The sequence below is a fragment of the Mustela nigripes genome, chromosome 2 (assembly GCF_022355385.1).
Source record: "Mustela nigripes isolate SB6536 chromosome 2, MUSNIG.SB6536, whole genome shotgun sequence".
NCBI lineage: Eukaryota > Metazoa > Chordata > Mammalia > Carnivora > Mustelidae > Mustela > Mustela nigripes.
Window position 1 is genome coordinate 71,023,420 of NC_081558.1, and position 19,818 is coordinate 71,043,237.

The 19,818-nt window shown below is 42.4% G+C and overlaps 2 protein-coding genes and 1 pseudogene across 3 annotated transcripts in view; 1 reads left to right on the forward strand and 2 right to left on the reverse strand.

The window, feature by feature from the left end:
• CCDC13 (coiled-coil domain containing 13) overlaps positions 1 to 1,687 on the reverse strand; it is a 52,349-nt gene extending 50,662 nt beyond the window's left edge. Inside the window, exon 1 of one of the 2 annotated variants that reach the window (XM_059390767.1) lies at positions 1,600 to 1,687. The gene's annotated coding sequence lies outside the window, so the exon portion shown is untranslated. The remainder of the gene's footprint in view (positions 1 to 1,599) is intronic. The other variant, XM_059390766.1, reaches the window with a different exon arrangement.
• Positions 1,688 to 9,751: 8,064 nt separating this feature from the next.
• HIGD1A (HIG1 hypoxia inducible domain family member 1A) lies at positions 9,752 to 17,485 on the reverse strand. The gene is made up of 4 exons (XM_059390772.1): positions 17,386 to 17,485; positions 12,743 to 12,857; positions 11,885 to 12,019; positions 9,752 to 10,778 (listed from the first exon to the last, which is right to left on the reverse strand). The coding sequence occupies exons 2-4, from the start codon at positions 12,837 to 12,839 to the stop codon at positions 10,729 to 10,731; spliced, it is 282 nt and encodes a 93-aa protein (XP_059246755.1). The 5' UTR covers positions 12,840 to 12,857; positions 17,386 to 17,485; the 3' UTR covers positions 9,752 to 10,728.
• Positions 12,659 to 12,789, forward strand: LOC132012612 (U4 spliceosomal RNA; annotated as a pseudogene).
• Positions 17,486 to 19,818: the final 2,333 nt, after the last annotated feature.

A 19,818-nucleotide genomic window follows, 5' to 3' on the forward strand; every position in this document is an offset into this window, starting at 1 on the left:
ATGATCCAACAATCATATTAACCCAAATGTGTTGAAAAGTTATGTCTACACAAAAACCTGTAAGTGAATATTTATAGCAACCTTATGCATAATTACCTAAAATGAGAAGCAACTGAGATAATCCTTCTGTATGTGAAAAGATAAAAAAAAATTGGTACAACCATACGAGGGAATATTGTTTAGTGATGAAAAGAAATGAGCTATCAAGCCATGAATAAGCATGAAGGAAAGTTAAATGCATATTTCCAAGTGAAGAAGCCAGTCTGAAAAGGCTACATTCTGTGTGACTCCAACTATATGGCATTCTGGAAAAGGCAAAACTACAGAGAAGTAAAAAGATCAGTGGTTGCCAGTGTTTGGGGAGAGGGGAGGGAAGGATGAACAGTGGAGAACAATGGGTTTTTAGGACAACGGAACTCTTCTGTAAGATACTTTAATGGTGGATACTTGATATTATGCATTTGGCAAGACCCACAGAACTGTACAACGCACACGTTCCCACAGCCCCTAACATAAACTATAGACTTTTAAAGTTAATAACGACATAGCTTTAGCCGTAGTAACAATATATCAGAGCAGTGCATGATGGTAATAATGGGGAAACAGAGGCGTATATAGGAACTCTGTATTTTCTGTTCAATGTTTCCGTAAATCTAAAAGTTCTCTAAGAAATAAAGCCTATTTATTATTATTTTTTTTTTTTTAAGTTAAAGCTAAGTCTGCATGGAAGGAACTTTCGGCTCAGGAAAGATTTGGAGCCAAAGGATGGGGAGAATGACACCTACCCACTAGGCTACTCCTGTAGCAAAGCAAAGGTCCCTGAGGCAGTTGAGCACTGGGAACAGACACCAGGAAGGAAGGGCTGAGGCATCTCGCAGGCACGAGCCGCTCTGCCTCCACCAGCCTCCCTCTTCCTTCTCTCTCTTTTTTATTATGTTCTCCTCGAGTATTCCGAGCAACAGCCTGGGGTCCTGGGGGTTCAGAGGAGAAGCCCAAGAGATTCCCAATTGAGACCCCTGTGCACCTACTAGTCGCCTGTCAGGACCCGCATCAACGTAGGGATGGGTTTGGGGTGGGGCGCACAGGTCTGGTTCGCCCGGAGGGAGTCCCGCTCTGAGGGGACTCGCTCGTCTGGGTTTCGGTCCGTGGGGGCTGGCCCTGAATTGGGAATGCGAGGGAAGTGGATACCAACAAGTCGCTTAGTTCCCGCTCCACCTCTCAGTACGGCGCAGCAGGGTTCTGTAGAGGATAACCAGAAGAGGGTGCTGGTCCGACGGACCTGGGTCGGAGTTCCGACCATGGCGCCTACTGTGTGACTTTGGGCAGCAGATCCCTCTCTGCACCTCACTAACTCCTGTAAACACACGGAATCTAAGTCTCTGTTTGGAGAGGCGAGGAAGCTGTACATGGAGACTGACAGAATGAAGTGGGGAGAGACCTCGCTCGCCAGGCAGGCAGTGGGCACCGGGCAGCGGCAGGGAAGGATGCCGGGGAGAGCTTGTGCGCTCCCACCCAGGTCCAGCACCCCCCACCCCCACCCCAGCAGCTGCTGGCTCCCCAGGCTTCAGCCTTGGACCTTCCGCCCTTCCCAGCACTTACAGCCGTCCCTCCGCTCCTCACTTGCAAAGCCGGAGCAGCTCTGTCTCCTCTTCCCCACGCCGGCACGCGCTGCCCCAGCAACCGTCACCAGGGAAACCAGCAACGTCACGACCAGCGTGACGTCACCACGTGTCTACGGAGGCCGAGGGGACTGTGGGAGCTGGAAAAGTGACGGTGGCGTTTGTGGCCCAGGTTGAGGAGGGGTGGGAATAGGGGCGGTAGGCTGAAATAGGAGTCCTGTGCCTGAAACTTTAACGTTGGCCCAGTTACGTGGTTCTGGAACATGTTTTAAAAGTTTCGTCGGCTAAACATTTTGTGCAGAGATGCACATTCAGTTGTCCTGTAAGGGAGTTGAAAAATGATCCCACCACGAAATTTAACGTATTCTGCATGTCTTTGAAAAACGGGGGAAATTGTGTTGTGATGGTAAGTGAAAAAAGCAGGACGCAAAATAGTAATTGCTAAATAGTTTTTAAAAAGAAACAAGACTGTGAGGAGCATATAGAAATATTAAAATGATTATATTTAGGTGGTGGAATTACAGTGCTGTTTTTATTCTTGCATTTTGGGGGATTTTAAAAATAATGAATATAGTTTATGTTCATCGTGGAAAACACTTGTATGTTTGTTTTTTTAAGGCACTCCCCAACCTAAGTCAAGTCACTACTATATTAATGGCTATGTGGAAGTGGGAGGCAAATTTCTATGAAAGGAAATCGAAGGAAGCTTTCCAAGTATTGATTCGGGCCTTTGTAATTTGAAAATGTCCAGACATCTCATAATTGCTTTTCTTTCTTTTTTCCTCATAAGGCATTCACCTCATACACATTCAGAAAGATGTGTCACCAGATCACACTTTGCAATACCAATCAGAATACTGACACTGATACTCCTATCTTAATCATGTTTCATTTGTATTCACGTTTGTGATGTATTTTGTCCTCTTCAATTTTACAATGTGTGTAGTTTTTCGTACCCACCACCACAGTCAGGACACTTCATTCACAACAAGAATCCCTCTCTTCGAGGTTTATAACCACATTCACATCCCTCTCTCACCTCCCAGTCCCTAAACCCTGGTAACCATTCATCTTCCTTTTCTAAAATGTTGTCATTTCAAAAACTTTATGCAGATATACAATATCTAACTTTCAGGGATTGATCGATCTATCTTTCTTTCTTTCTTTCTTTTTTTTTCCTCAGAGGAATTCTCTGGAAACTCATCCAAATTATTGTGTGTGTATCAATAATTTGCTCCTTTTCATGGCTGGATAGTTTTCCATAGTATGGACATGCCAGTTTGTTTAACCATTTATCCATTGGAAGGCTTCTGGGCTGTTTCCAGTTTGGGGATATTATGAATAAAGCTGATAGGAACATTTATATAGTTTTTTTTGTGTGAACCTAAGTTCTCATTTTTCTGAGATAAATGCCCAAGAGTGCAGTTGTATGGCAACTGCATGTTTAGTTCTATAAGAAACAGCCAACCTGTTTTCTAGAGTGGGTGTACCATTTCACATTCCCACCAGAAATGGTACATTGAGTGACCCAGTTTCTCCACATACTTGCCAGTATTTTTTAATTTATTTTCTATATTGTGTTAGCCATTCTAATAGGTATGTAGTGACACCTCATTGTGGTTCTAATGTGCATGATGGGTGATGATATAGAGCATTTTTTTCATTTGCTTGTTATCTATCATCTTTGGTATTCATGTCTTTTGTGCTATATCTGTAGAATTTTGAGAATTCTCTGTATATTCTAGATAATAGTCCTTCATTGGATATGTGGCTTGTAAATATTTCCTTCCAATCTGTAGCTTGTCTTTTAATTTTCTTTGAATGGGCTTTTGCAGAACAAAAGGCTTTGGTTTTGAGGAAGTCCATTTTATCAACCTTTTGTGGATCATTTAAGAACTGCTTACCAAAAACAAAATAAAACAAAACAAACAAACAAACAAAAACCCCTTGTCTAGCTCTGGATCCAAAGATTTTTCCCTATGATTTTCTAAAAGTGTTAGATTTTTATGTCACATTTTACTTTGACATAATCTTTGCATGAAATGTAAAGTTGAGGTTGTGGTTCCCCCCATCCTTTGGCTTATGGATGTCCAATTGCTATAGCACCATCATTGAAAGGTAGCCTTCTTCCATGGAATTGCTTTTGAACCTTTGTCAAAAATCAGTTGAGCAAACTCAACAACTAAACAACCTAATTTGAAAATAGGGAAGGACTTGAATGGACTCCTCCAAAAAAGATGGCCAACAAGTATATGGAAAGATGCTTAACATCACTACCCATTAGGGGAATACAAATCAAAACCACAATGAAATACCACTTCATTAGCATGACTACCAAAAAAAAAAAAAAGGGAAATAACAAGTGCAGATCAGGATGTGGAAAGCAACCCTTATGCACTGCTAGTGGGGTATAAAATGGTAAAGCTTCTATAGAAAAGTCTGGCAATTCCTTAAGAACTTAAACATAGGATTATATGATCCAGGAATTTCACTTCTGGGTATAGAACCAAAATATGAAAGCAGGAACTCAAAGAGATATTTGTACACCAATGTTCATAGAAGCACTATTCACAATAGCCCAAGGTGGAAACAACCCAAGTGTCCATCAACAGATGAATGGATATACAGACTGTGCTCTATCCATACAGTGGAATATTATTTGGCCATAAAAAAGAAAGAAATTCTGACATGCTACAATATAGATGAGCCTTGAAAATGTTATGCTAAAGTGAAATGAGCCAGACATAAAAGGACAAATATTATATAATTCCACTTATATTAGGTACCTAGAAAAGGCAAATACATAAAGAGTAGAAGAGAAGTTGCCAGGGGCCAGGGAAAAGGGAAATTGGCTTTATGAAAAGGTATTAAGTTTCTCTTTGGCACGATGACAAAGTTCTGGAGGCAGATGCTGGTAAGAGTTGCACAGCATTGTCAAGTGTACTTTGTGCCACCGAACTGTACACTTAAGGTTAAAATAGTAAACTTTGTTGTGTATATTTTACAATAAAATAAAAAAATCAGTTGCACTGATGTGTGTGGACCTAACTGCTTCTTTTCCTAATCCCTCAATTAGGTCTTTCCCACAGCTCCAACTTTAAAGCGGGACTTTTATCCATGCTTATTTATTTTTTAAAAGATGACCATAAGGTCACTAAATAGATTTTCCCTCACTGGAATTATAGGCACTGTCCTACAAATAAATATAACATAAGCAGTCAGTGATCCTATTCTTACTATGAGAAGCAAAATTGAATTGAATAAATGATCAGAAGAAAGAATTCTCTGACAGTAGTCAAGTCACAAACCTCAATTTTCTTAAAATAACAATAGTACTCTTACAACTATGATAATCAAATAGGTCATGAATGTGTTTTGTAAACTGTGAAATGCTCTTCAGGTGTATTATTACATATTTTGCTGTTTTGTGTCAAAATGGGAGCAAGCTTTGCTGCAGCTTAAAACTAAGGCACCATTTGGCTCTACACATTTCAGACCTCTCCACTTATCGACTTCAACTTTGCAGGTCCAAAATCTAATTTGGTCATTATACCATAAATGTCTACTGGGGCTAAACTTAGCAGCAGTCATGGCATTAAGTGATTGACATATAAACCAGAGCACTAAGCCACTAGTTTACATTAGGGAATTGTGACCCATGTCCAGAGCCTCTCCCTTCCCAGAATCAAACACCCACAAAGCCAAGCATCATTGGAAAGATATTCTGAGCACGGATTCAGAGCAAACAGAGGCAAACTGCCTTGAGATATTTTTGACCCAGTGTTAAGCCTTATAAAAATATTCCTCATAATAAGGAACCCCTTCCCCCTCCAACAGACAAAAATTGTTCGTTTTCACCAGGGTCAAGATCCTTCTTGTTGGAAGGTGTTAAATATATGTCAGTTCCACCTCTTCAACTCACCATGGATTTGGGCTTTCTTTGCTGGCTTTCAGCCTCTAACAGACCCCTCCCAGTACACTTTGTGTTTTAGTGTAACACCATTTTGGATACAGTCAAGTCTTATTTTATTCATGGTGCTATTTCATCTAAAATGTGTTTGTACATATGGTGATCTCACACATCATATGCTGATCTTATTAGAAAACTCAAAAATGTTCTGCCAAGATTCAGTAGTCCTTAGTTCCAAGGGACCTCTCTGATGGATGAGATCTACCTTGGCTCTCCTCCTAGCCTTTAGCATAATGGACTGGTCATTATTTTATATTTTACTCAAAATTTCTCAATTTCACTCTTGGCTCCTATCATGGTCTTTCAAAACACTTGGATGAGTCACCTGGTGTCAGGAATTCTTGGTTTCTCCCTGTTGATTAGGTTCCCAGTGCCTTGAGTAAGTATTAGTTTCTTATTTTACCAGCTTCACAGTAAAGACCATTTATATAGAGAATTCATTCACCTTTCTTTTCATAAAGGCCAAAACAAAGACTGAGGATTTTAAATGAAGAAATCTGAGGACAAAGCAGCTATGGCACATTGGAAAAATAAAACACTGTGCTTAGGACCTGAATAGGGAAGGAATGCATGTGTGTGTGATGGAAGGTGGAAATGAAGGTAAGACTTAGTATATCTTGAACAGTTATTACTGTATGTACCTTTTTTATCTACCTTCCCTTCCATCATGCAGTTTCTCCATGTGACCAAGGCTCTAGGTTTGTGCTCTGCTACTTTTCAATTTTATGTATTTGAGTAAGTTAGTTTTCCTTGCTGATAAAGTCAGGGTAATATGTACTTCAGCGTCTTTTTGTGGGGAACTAGTAGAAGAGTACTGAAGTGTTTACTATACAGCAAAGCAGTACACAAAAGTATGCATTTTTTTCTCACAAAAGTGTTGTCTTAGGCATTTACAACTCATTATGGGAAGATGTGAGAAAAGGGAAAGTTCACTGTGACCTACAAGAGTACAGAGAAGCTTTACAAAATAGAATTTGGGGTGGGCCTTTACGATGTGCATTTGAATTGTATGGGAATGGGGAAAGGGAACATTCAGAAAACCAGTGGCACAGGAGCAAAGGTGTTGGGGGCAGTGGAGAGCACAGGGCTTTGGCACTCCTGAACTAGGTCACAGGACAGGAGATGAAGGGCCTACATTTAAAGTAGTAGCAACAGGTGGAAAAGGACAACTCTGAGAGACTGTTTATGAAAAACCTGGCAGGATTTGGTGAGTGGCTTAACAGTGATAACACAGGAGAAAGTTAAGACATTTCTAAGAGTTTGAGGCCAGAGAGTGACAGAGGGAGGTGGAGGGTATCAGTGACAAGAGATGGGTGAGCCAAGAAGGGGCACCAGTGGGGAAGACAGTAAGTACAGTTATGTGCGGGCTGAATTTAGGTACAGGCATGAAAGGCAGGATGGCATCTCCTCCTCACATTGTGCGATTTTTGTCTGTGACACTTCAGTTACACTAGAGACAGGAAAAAAACCAAACACCATTATAAGCAGCTCAGAATACTAGAGAGGACCTGTTAACTGAGTTCCTCTGAAGGGATCATGTGGACACTGACCTCCAAACTAGAACCAATTAGGACTGTTGAATTTAGGGAAAATTTCTATCGTATACCTTGCTAAAAGAAAATTCTTTATTTCAAAGAGGATCAGGTATATAAATAGTAATTGTCAATTCTATCATTTGACACAGGAGAACTTTAAAATACCTTATTCATTCAGCTTTGTTCTGGCCTAGTAGGTATATTATGATGGGCTGTAGATGTACATAGAGATAGAGCCTAAATTTCAAGTTCCTGAAACTCTCCAAGTAGCATTTCCTCATCTGTGAGGCCAGAGGGTTGCCCTAACTGATGCACTACTCCAAAATCCTGACAGAGAAGCCGTGTACTTTGAAGACTTCAGTTCCAACGCATACCACCAGATGTCACTGTTGCTCATCAAAAATAGGTAACTTCTGGGGGTGCCTGGGTGGCTCAGTGGGTTAAGCCGATGTCTTCGGCTCAGGTCATGATCTCAGGGTCCTGGGATCAAGTCCCACATTGGGCTCTCTGCTCAGCAGGGAGCCTGCTTCCCTCTCTCTCTCTCTCTGCCTGCCTTTCTGCCTACTTGTGATCTCTGTCTGTCAAACAAATAAAAAAAAATAGGTAACTTCTGAGAACTGACTCATGTAAAAAAACAAAACCTATTTATTCCCATTAAATAAATATTTATTGAACATTTATATGAGACAGGCACTAATGCCACGTGCTCTGAATGAAAAGGATCATCATGGCCTCAAAGATACTAAAGGAGAGGGGCACCTGGGTGGCTCAATGGGTTAAGCCTCTGCCTTCGGCTCAGGTCATGGTCTCAGAGTCCTGGGATCGAGGCCTGTATCCGGCTCTCTGCTCAGCAGGGAGCCTGCTTCCCTTCCTCTCTCTCTCTCTGCCTGCCTCTCTCCCTACTTGTGATCTCTTGTCAAATAAATAAATAAAATCTTAAAAAAAAAATACTAAAGGAGACATGGAAGCAATCACACATCAATGCCCCAATCACCTAGAAATATTAAGCCAAGGAATCAAACTCTCAGTGAAAATCAACATACCATCTCTTTAAGGTACAACATTGCTTCCTGAGGGGTACTTAACTCTGATTGCAACCCTGGGTTAAGTGCCTCACCTCCCGCCCTCCCCCAACACACACCACGCTGGATGTTACTGCTGCTACCTCTCCCTAGCATTCAACAGGCTTTTTATAACCACTTAATGGCGGCCTTCCCTGCCAGACTTTCCCAAGCTTACCACTGTACCAACGGGCGTTGCAGTCATTTGTAGAGTTTCCTCCCGCATCAGGTGTTGTGCTAAGATCCTTACAGTAACCATTGACTGCATTTTACCATCCCTCTCAGCCACTAATATTATTGCCCCCATCTTACAGATGATGAAACCATGGCTACTTGGGTAATAGGTGACAGAGCTGTGAACCCAGGACTGACTTAATAAGATGTAACATCACACCCACCTAAACCACTTTTAAGAACTTCATTATCTGATGGCAATCCATTCATCCAGCTAATTTACCACTCTCTTCCTTGAATGGGCAACCCCACCTTTAATTACATAATGCTCAGTACCCAACACTTTGCTTTTGTTTGCCCTAGCTTCTGGCAATGGTCCAGGCCAACTTCTCTCAAATGAGTATTTATTTGGTTTAACAAGTCAGTAATATACTCATCTGTTAGAACAATTTCCTGAAAATTGTTCCCAAATTTGTTCTACAGAAGGCTTATCCTTCGTGAAACAATTGCTAGGACTGCCTACCAGGATCTCCTATCAGATCTATTGGAACCTGAGAAAATAGTTCCTAGTAATAGTTTTTATTTTTAAAGCATTTTTCAGACTCATATAATGACCTATAAGCTATATAGGACTGTAGAAATTACCTAGCTCACCTTCTCATTTTATACCCAAGATTGAGAAAACTCAGATTTAATCCAAGTTTAAGATTTAGTGGTGAGGGACGCCTGGGTGGCTCAGTTGGTTAAGCAGCTGCCTTCGGCTCAGGTCATGATCCCAGCGTCCTGGGATCCAGTCCCACATTGGGCTCCTTGCTCCGCAGGGAGCCTGCTTCTCCCTCTGACTCTGCCTTCCACTCTGTCTGCCTGTGCTCGCTCTCTCTCGGACAAATAAATAAATAAAATCTTAAAAAAAAAAAAAAAAAAAGATTCAGTGGTGAGTCAAGACCATGCTGTAACCTCTTGCCTAACTTTATTAATTTATGATAACTGCGGCCACTCAGTTTCACAAAGGCCATCATTTCTAATACCTATTGGCATCTACGACTTGACTGCCCAGGTTCCAGTCCCAAACCTATAACCCTCTCTAGCTTTGTGACCCTGGGTTAGATATTTACACTCATGCCTCAGTCTTCTCCTCTGTCAAATAAGGATAATTCCTACCTCTTAGGATTGTTAGTAAATCTAAATGACATTATACATGAAAAGCACTTAGAATAGTGTGTGGCACATAGTAAATACTCAACAGATATTAACGATTATTCCTGTTTGATAAATATGCTTTAACCATAGTTCCTACCACAGGTATAAAACATTCTTTTTTCTTGGAACTTAATCCTTGTGTTACTAAGGAATGACTGATTTTTTTCTAAATTGAAATAAATACAAGGCAACTGATGTGTTCACCTTCTTTACTAACACTACATTTACCATGTTATCACCATGGAATGTAAATTTAGGTTAGACAAGAAAATTTCACAAATGTAATAAAGCATTCTGGAGTATACCAAAGTTTGTGTATTATGTCTGACCAAACTACCTTGTGAATAAAATCATCAATCACTTCAACTGTAGGTAATTTGTTAACATTTATGATTCTTACAGAGAAAATAAACAAGCTTCATACATTTAAAAAAGTGTTTGTCACTTAACCTTTGCATTAGTACTTAAAATACACATTTCAACATTTAGAAATTATTCTAATACAACAGCAGCATAAATATAACTCTGCAGTTACAAAAAAAGCTAAACTGGGATCCACAGTTAGGTTATTCTCATGTTTACAACTATGATTCTGAAATAAATATTACTCTAAACAGCTCTTTATCGGCTTTTTAGGTTTAGTTTAAATAAACGTATTTTAGGTTGTTGGGAAGCTTACTATATTCCATGCACTGTTCTGAAAGGATTAAGAGCCAACCAGTCCTAAAAACTGAAGTACCCAATCAATCTGCAAAATAGGCAGAAAAAAGTTAAATGGGATTCCTACATAACATCAAAAGCATGTTTTGATACTAGAATCAAATCAGCAACTACGAGTACTTCAGGACTGGCACACTGTCCTCTTTCTAACTGATTTGATCATAAGAGTTTAAGGAGGAGCATATTTTACCACTGTCCAGTCCATTTAAAAGTGACATGTTTCTTCTTTTGTGCTAATGTGACTCCCCTGAATGACCTAGCTAGTTGACTGGTCACTAGTAGTCTGGTAACCAGGCAAATCAAGCCTGCAAGACAGGAAGCCAATACTTAAACTACCATATTATCTGACCCATTCAAATGATTTATTTTCAACATAAACATATAAACTCAATATGAAATGCCTAACTAAAGCAAACACCACCAACAAAACTGAGACAGCTTCTCTTCTTCTAAGGTTTAGGCTTTGCCCAGAATTCCTTGTACATGGAATACCCCATACCTAAAGGAAAAAAACAAAACAAAACAAAAAAAAAACAGTAGTTAAACATTTAATATTTTCCATGATATTAAGAAAACGGAAAACAGTTCATAAAATAGCTAAAAGTAGCACCTTGCTATCATGCAATATTTATAAGGGGAACAAGACCCCAGGCTGTTTATACTTTTGCCTTCTTTAAATTTCTGAAATTCTTTTTTTCTACAGGTTCCCAGTAGCTCGAGGTTCTTGTGTCTACTTCAGACTACTGAAATATTTATTTTAAAGAACAATTAGGGGCGCCTGGGTGGCTCAGTGGGTTAAGCCTCTGCCTTCGGCTCAGGTCATGATCCCAGGGTCCTGGGATCAAGCCCCACATCGGGCTCTCTGCTCAGCCGGGAGCCTACTTCCTCCTCTCTCTCTCTCTCTGCCTGTCAAATAAATAAAGAAACAATCTTAAAAAAAAAAAAACAATTAATATTAATCTTACAACTTTAAAAGGAGTACTCTTGCCATGTAACAGTAAGTGAAGTCAATAAAATTAAAAAGCCAATAAAAGACTGTAATACCTACATTAAAAAAACATTTTCTGGGGCACCTGGGTGACTCAGTCAGTTAAGCACCTGACTCTTGATTTTGGCTTAAGCATAATCTCAGGGTCCCGAGATCAAGCCCCATGTTGGTCTCCCCATTAAATGTGGAGGCTGCTTAGATTCTCTCTCTCCCTCTCTCAACCTGTCCTACCCCCTTGGGCTCTTAAAAAAAAACCAAAAAATTTTGCCACTTTCAAAAATTCAATAAAACAGTAGTCTTATGTCATATGTCTCTCCCAGATAATGGCTCTTACTACCAACCCTATTTACATATTTAGACTCCAGTGAAATTATAAGTTCTATGATGGACAGAACGGGTTTTTTTTTCCTTTAAAACATGTAAAACAAATAAAACATTTACTGTATCAGACAGTAAAAACTGTGTCACTAATTGAACTACCTTTATTAATACAATTTTTATGAGAAAAAAATAAGTGACATTTCAAACTACTTCAAAGTCAGCTAAAAGTACCTACCTTGATTTATAAAATCTATTAATGGGAATTAGAAACTTGAAAATTTCCTCTAAGAACCTACCAAGAGTCATTGCTCCTACAACAAAGCCTTGGGCTGCCACACGCATGTGGATCAAGTGAACAGACATTTTAGTATTTCCCCTGCTCTTCAATTTATATAATCCATATGCAACAATTGCTGCAAACCCGGCCATTCCTGTGAAACAAAGAGTCACAAGTATATCATCGCATGGGGTCAGGGAAGCAAGATGACTTTACTATCAATCAATATAAACCTCTACTATTTTTACAAAGATGTTCTATTGAGACCATTAATTAACTAACACACAAATTGAGTTTTTAATTTTCCCTCTTAAAGTCCAAAACCCATAATTGGTAGTAAACAGTAGAAGATTCAGGAAGTTAAGATCATCTTCAAATTGTGGGCTGTGCAGCCAGGAGGATGCTTTAAGAGCGCCAAGGGAACTCTTCTCTCAGTCCTATTTCCTTCCCTGAGAGGAATCAGTAAACATAGCAGAGACTGTAATAAACCATAACTGTGAGGGTAAGCTTTTTTAGTTAGCCTTGTTGAGTCCTTCTAGCAAATCATTGAGACTGAGGGTGGTCATAGGGTCCCCCAACACATTCACTGAAATGAGAGTCAATAAATGAAGGCTGAAGACACACAGAAGAATTTTTATAGACAATGTTATATCAAGGCAATCTTACATATTTCAACAACATAGGAACAAAATATATGAAAACAAATGCTTTCAGGATGTGCCTGGTGAATGAGTTGACCACACTTCTACTGATTTATAGCTCACAACAAACTGATTATTAGAATATCAAAGTCAGCTTTGCGCAGTAGCAGTATCGTAGCCAATGAGGTTTATCCGAGGCGCGATTATTGCTAATAGAATATCAAAGTCAAACTTACCAATGGGAACAAACGGTGCCTCTTTAGCTTTTCGAATAAGTTTAGATCCCTGATCTTCATCATAGGAAGAAAGAGAAACATCTGTGCCGGTTGACATAGTGGCTGAAGAATCTTCCTGAAAGAGAATTTCCAGGAAGTTCTACAATTAAAAGCATCTTGAACACTGAATGGCTGGATGTACTTAAAATGCTCCTACTTTCCACCTAAAAACCTGGTATGTTGTCCATAATGTTTAGAAAGTATTTTTTAGAAATTAACTATATTTTTAACCTGTAGCTACCTTTAGGAAGAATTCTATTTATCCCCCCCTATTGTTTTGATGTTCATCCCATACAACCAATTCTTTTTTATTTGTTTATATTTAAGTAGGCTCCACACCCAGCATGGAGCCCAAGGTGGAGCTTGAATTCACAACCCTGAGATCAAGACCTGAGCTGAGATCAGATCAAGAGTCAGATGCTAAATTGACTGAGCTACGGCGCATCCCAACCAATTCCTTTTTAGCAGCACATTGTTGATAACAGTGAAAGTTTTGTTTTGTTTTGTTTTAAGATTTTATTTATTTATTTGACAGACAGATCACAAGTAGGCAGAGAGGCAGGCAGAGAGAGAGGAGGAAGCAGGCTCCCTGCTGAGCGCAGAGCCCAATGCGGGGTTCCATCCCAGGACCCCAGGATCATGACCTGAGCCGAAGGCAGAGGGTTTAAGCCACTGAGCCACCCAGGCACCCCAATTTTGTTTTTTAATTGAAATAACTTTTGTCTTGCTTTCTCAAATAAATAAAATCTTTTTAAAAAATAAAGCTTTTATTTTAAATACTATTGTTTACTTTTTAACCAATACTTTTAAACCATAATTTATGTTCAATTGAACACAATATAGCCTTTTGGGTTGTTGTTTTTTTTTAACCTAGGGTTATCATTTTTAACATCACTGCAGCGAAAAAACTGAACTATCCTCAGGACCTTCTTAATGAATGAATGTCTCCTAAGTTTCAGCTCTACTTTCCTTTACATACCTTACATTCCCTAGACCTCCCTCTTAAAACTCTCTGCCTTCTTTTATAGAGATCAAAGACTCCATTCTCCCTTTTTCAGTCATCTCCTTTTACAAAGGAAGCTATTTAACAGGTGTTTCATCACAATGAGAAAAATAACAAAGTCAGTTTCACCTTAGTCACAATAAATACATATATACTTCCCTCTTCACTGAGCTGATTTAACCGCCTGTAAATGTTACCCACAGATAAAAGAAGGGAGTCAAACACATGTTAAGTGTACAAGTCTGATTAGTGTCAGTTACATTAACTTCAAAAGTCAACTGCCCATCCCACTACCCATGTAACATCTTACCTTCACTTCTGGGTTTTTTCATGTGCATCACGCATCATACTCCCTTCAATAACAACTCTCATTCAGCACTTTGCTATTGTGAGGGTGTGAGCCATAGGTTTAAGACCCTCAAAAAAAAGTCAACTCTAGAGGGCGGTGTACTGCTTAGTTTGAAAAGTGAAATCATCCTTCTGAGCCCCCATCCCCATTGGGAAGAATCCAATTCTGGCGTCTGACAAAGAAATCCTTAATCTCAGGACCTGAGATCATGACCTGACCCAAGGCAGAGGCTTAACCCACTGAGCCACCCTGGCACCCCAGGAATTATCTTTAAAAACAAGAAAGTCAGTGGTCTTTCCTCTAAACCCTCACATCTGGATCAGTATAATTTTCAACAGGTCAGTGGACCAAAAGTCTTTTCTCCCTCCTTCAGGAAGACAGAGGATGGCAGTCTCTTTCCTGTACATATATGAAAGAAGAAAATCCACTCAACTCCAGTTCTCACCTATGATACAGAATCTAAAGTTTGTATGAGTAGGTCATCTGATCAGATTTTCAGAAAGCAATCCTTAGAGTAAGAATAAGGGTGTGGGGGTAACCATGTGGTCATTATTTGCTTTCAGTGACTAAAGATAACCTGTCTCTGATCGAGAATGCCCTGTAGCACATTTAAAGACAAAAGAGGGATATAAAAAGTCCAACACTCACACCACAGATTATACTATAGTTCAAATTTTATTTCTCTACCTAACATACTATATATTCGCAACACTCCTTGCATATAAAATTTTGACCCAAGCATTCATGATTTGCAGCCATACAAATGAAAAGTGGCTAACTTTTTAAAAGTATCAGGATCAGGGGTGCCTGGGTGGCTCAGTGGGTTAAAGCCTCTGCCTTCAGCTCAGGTCATGATCCCAGGGTCCTGGGATCAGCCCCACATCGGGCTCTCTGCTCAGCAGGGAGCCTGTTTCCTCCTCTCACTCTGCCTGCCACTCTGCCTGCCTCTCTGCCTACTTGTGATCTCTGTCTGTCAAATAAATAAATAAAATCTTAAAATAAAAATTAAAAAATAAAATAAAATAAAAATGTATCAGAATCAGTAACTAAGAATCATATAATTTGTTAATAACAACCCAAATGATTAATCCATGCCAATAGCCTAATTTTAGAGGAAAAGGGGTTATATGAATTGTTCAACACCAAGAATATATCTCTGGCAGGCAAGGATTGAAACCAGATCTCCTGACACACGGTCCAGAGTTCTTCTGACTGACAATATATTGTCAAAGCACCAACGTTATGACGCTGATAATACACTTAATCTGAAAAAGATTAAAATTCATTTAACAGAAGCCTGCATTTCTTTCAATTGTAAAAAATATGCAAATCATGCCTAAAACCAAACGGAACTTCCTTCCCTAGTGACTTAACTCACCCACCAATTTCAACTGTGCTTTGTTTTTTTTTTTAAAGATTTATTTATTTATTTGACAGAGAGAGATCACAAATAGGCAGAGAGGCAGACAGAGAGAGAGGAGGAAGCAGGCTCCCCGCTGAGCAGAGAGCCCAATGTGGGGCTCGATCCCAGGACCCTGGGATCATGACCTGAGCCGAAAGCAGAGGCTTTAACCCACTGAGCCACCCAGGCACCCCTCAACTGTGCTTTGAATAGACCTTTTTCACTCGCACCACTTCTAGATTTTCCTTTATTTTAATTTTCTCACCTGCCCATTGCAACTGACCCAGATCTCTGTCAAAAAGTTGAACAGGTACAAAAAGAGGCATCAATGACCAGATGATATTCAAAGCCAGTTTGAAAACACTAAATATTCTCTAAACTTAGTAAGATACTACTGCAGACCTTTCCAAATGCATGGGAACCTAGAAAAGACCTCAGGGAGGATGAGCTGTCCAGCGTGAGATGATGTAACAGACTGAAGGATCTTCACAGCCTGTCATTTTGGTCACAGGAACTACTAACAACAAGGGCTTCAAATTCTGATTTTCCATCAGTCACCTGTCAACTTGTTTAAAATGGCTGCAAAGGCCCCACCCTGGAGATTCTGATTCAGAGGATATGGAGCAGGGGACCTAAGGAATCTGTATTTTAAGAACCCCCCTTCGATTGATTCTGGGGCACAAGGAAATAACAGATGCCCTGGGATATAGGACTCAAACTTGTGTGTCATGCTGGGGCCTGATGCCGCCTCGATCTGTCTGAACTTTTCCATCCAAACCGGTCGAACTCGAAAGTGCCTGCGTGCTTCTGGAATCATAAATCCTACGGTGGGGACTACCCCACTGAGGGAACTAGTTGCAGCCCGCACCCGTGATGGGAGAAAGGCGAGTAACACCTCAGAATCATTTCAGCGGCTCCCAGTCTAAACCCGTGCTCTGTTTTCCTATCTCTCACTGGCGGGCTTAGCTTTCAGGATGAAATTTAAATTCCGTCACAGGGACTCCTGGGTGGCTCAGTTGGTTAAGCAGCTGCCTTCGGCTCAGGTCATGATCCCAGCGTCCTGGGATCGAGTCCCGCATCGGGCTCCTTGCTCGGCAGGGAGCCTGCTTCTCCCTCTGCCTCTGCCTGCCATTCTGTCCGCCTGTACTCGCTCTCTCTCCCTCTCTCTCTGACAAATAAATAAAATCTTTAAAAAAAAAAAAAATCTTTAAAAAAAAAAAAATAAATAAATAAATTCCGTCACAGATGTAAATGCTTCCTACAGGGCCTGAGGCCTTCTTACCGTCCCAGGGTAGGACAGGGTCGCCCAGCGTGGGAGGAAACCCGCGGTTCCGGAGAAGAGTAGGGTGGTGTGGTTTTACGCCCTCAACCTTTCGAAGCGCCCCACCCCGTCTCCTCCCGTGACCTTGTCTGGACTCCAAGGCCGGAGCGCTTGCCCTCCCAAGCCCTCCTCACTCACCGCGCGGGCCGGCTCTCCGGAAGGCTCCCGACTCCGGGAACTATCCGCGCTACCCGCTCCCTGAGGTCGGCCCCAGCCCCCTCCATGGCTCTCTCGTTACCGCCCCCTCCGCGAGTCTTCCCTTTCGGCCGATTCACTCCACAAGCTTCCACTTCATCCCCTCACCCGACAGGCCGTGAGACACCCCCCAAATTTCCCTGAACCACGAGGTCGGGCCCGAGACCCGCCAATTCCTACTTGCACCCTTCAACCCGGCCATCGCCCCCCTCATCCCAGCCCCACGGCCCCCACCACTCCCAAGGCGCGATCGGCGCAGCCAAGCGCTGCCGCACTTCTTCCCGCCCCACGGTAGCGCAGCCTCCGCTCCAGGATTCCCTCAAGCCTCACATACCTACAGGGACAGGACTCAGGTTCCCACTAGTTTCTGGCTCTCACCCACGCTCGCCGTCCAGCCGGCTTCTTCTCGTCCCGCCCACACCAAGCCCTAGCCAATAAGAAGCCAGCGCCCGGCAGGCGAGGGTCCTGGTGGGTGCGTGCGTGTGCGCGGTGGGTAGGGCGGGTCCCGGATTGGCCCGGGCGGCGCGCGTGGGCGGTGGCTCCGTGTCTCCGGCTCTCGCGTAGGGATCTCGTCTTGCGTGAGAGTTCAGCGTCAGGGCTTTGCCTGAGAGTTCAGCGTCAGGGCTTCGCGCAGGCCCTCTTCTGCGCCCTGGCTCCCAGCCGGGCGGAACCTCAGATTTCTGTCGCGCTTTTCCTTTCGTGCAGCCGCGGCGAGCATTGCGAACTTTGTGTTCCGCACGCGGGAGGGGCGGGGCCGGGCCTGAGGCGTTTCGGCCGCAGCCAGTCCTTGGGAGGCTCGGGGGAGGACGTCTCTGTGTTCCGGGGCGCCGGCCGCGGTGAGGCGAAGGAGCGCTCGTCCGTTCCGTTCCCCTGGTGGTTCTGTGCTGCCGCGAACGTGCGCTGTCGGGCCTCTCGCCGAGCTTTTCTGGGGTTTACAGTGTGGTGAGGGGCAGCAATTAGTCGCAAGCATGGGGTCGCTAGAGGAGACTTCACCCTGAAGGGGGGAGGTTTCTCTGAGAAGTGTCAGCGGCCCTTGGTGACGGTGAACTTCGGGAGATAGCCCGTAACTTGTTCGTAGGACATAGCCAGTCTGTATGGCGAATTGAGGCAAAGCATCAACGACTGTGCCCACGGGGAGTTGCGGCTAAATTAGAATCCCGTAGTAGAACCGCGAATTGAGGCGTATTGCCCATGCTGTATCACACAGGTAGGAACTTTGTGACACGGCCTCGGGATTTGGAAAAATCCTTTGTCTCATAATTAAGACACATGTAGGAAACATTCATGCTATGGGTGGTGAATGAAAACCCCCATACCTTGATTATATGGTATGTTTTCAGCTACTTGAAGGCACATACTTTGTCTGGTTCATGCCCATCTCCGAGCATTGTCTTTGAGCTCAGTAGGAGCCCAATGGAAGGGCTGCAAAAATAAGTAGGGATAATCAGGGTCTTACTTAGGATAATTAAAACGGCAAAAGAGCCCGAGAGATTTGAATATGAAGGCAAGTCCTCAAGTCCTGTGATTCTGGAAATACAAAGGCTGACAGCCGCCCTGAGCGCATTTATTCTTGAAGGGGGTTTGTATAAATCAAAATAAGGTTAGCTCATTTCCAGAGAATGAGATTTGGGAGCTGGGAAACTTGAGTGGCAGCCCCAGGCTGGCCACGTAGTAGTCATGACTGGCGGCTTTACCTCTCAAAACTTCACTTTCTTCCTTTGTAAAATGTCCGTAATAGTGGTGCCGGTTAGTGAGGAAATAACACCTCACCTTGCCCCCCAACCGCAGGGTACATAGCCTGCCATCCCTCACAACCCCCGGGTAGCAGCTCTTCCTGCCCTTGGGTTCTGAAAGCCTCTGGTACAGGGATCTTTGTATTGCCTACAGTGCTAGCCTAGTGGCATCCTGTACATGGGAGGCCTCCGGTAAGTACTGGCTGAATGACTGTCTCTTTGCAGCCTCTTTGCAGAGGTGAGTAACAGTTCAGTGACATGGGCTGCATCTCAGCTACTGGGGCTGCAGTAGCTAGGCGGGGCCTATAGGCTCCCATGGCTCTCATGGCTTCTTAATTCTCTTGGTCACCACCCTTTACACAGTCGTCCTCTCACTGCATCCCCTTGCTTCTGCCCTACTGCCTTGGATACTGATTGCCTCTCTGCTTCCCCTCACTCTGTCTCTCTCAACAATGATTTAGGGCTATTTTTATAGTCTACTAATTCTCTAAGAATGAGGTGCCTCTTCTGGGAGGCATTGCCGTCCTCAGTGGCACTGCAAATAGGTTTTTGTTTTTGTTGACTGATCTCCAGGCTCTCCAAGTCATTTTGCCCACACCCTGTTTACAAGGCACCATCTGTTTTCCTCAGTGGCTTAATGAATTGAGAGCTTATAATGTAGTTGATATCTAAAATGATCCTAATCACAGTAAGGACAGAATAATGGTCTCCTTCAGCAGAGATGGATGGACAATTACTTTTATAGCTTTGTAGAAAGACAGGATATGCAAACACACTTCACCCAAATTGGTGGCCCTGAGTTACTCTCCCTATGCTGATGCTTTTGCTCAGGGACAGAAACCCATCTGCTTTGTTTCAGGAGACACAAGAAAGAAAGATTATCTGTCTGGCCCAAGTTCACTCAGTGAATCAGTCATGTACTAGCTATCGTAGTCCTTCTGCCACTTTGGTTTATGAGGCCAGAGGAATTTTTCAAGCATGAAGAACATTAGAATAACCATTAAAAATGTGAACTAGTAACCTTGGCCTGTTGC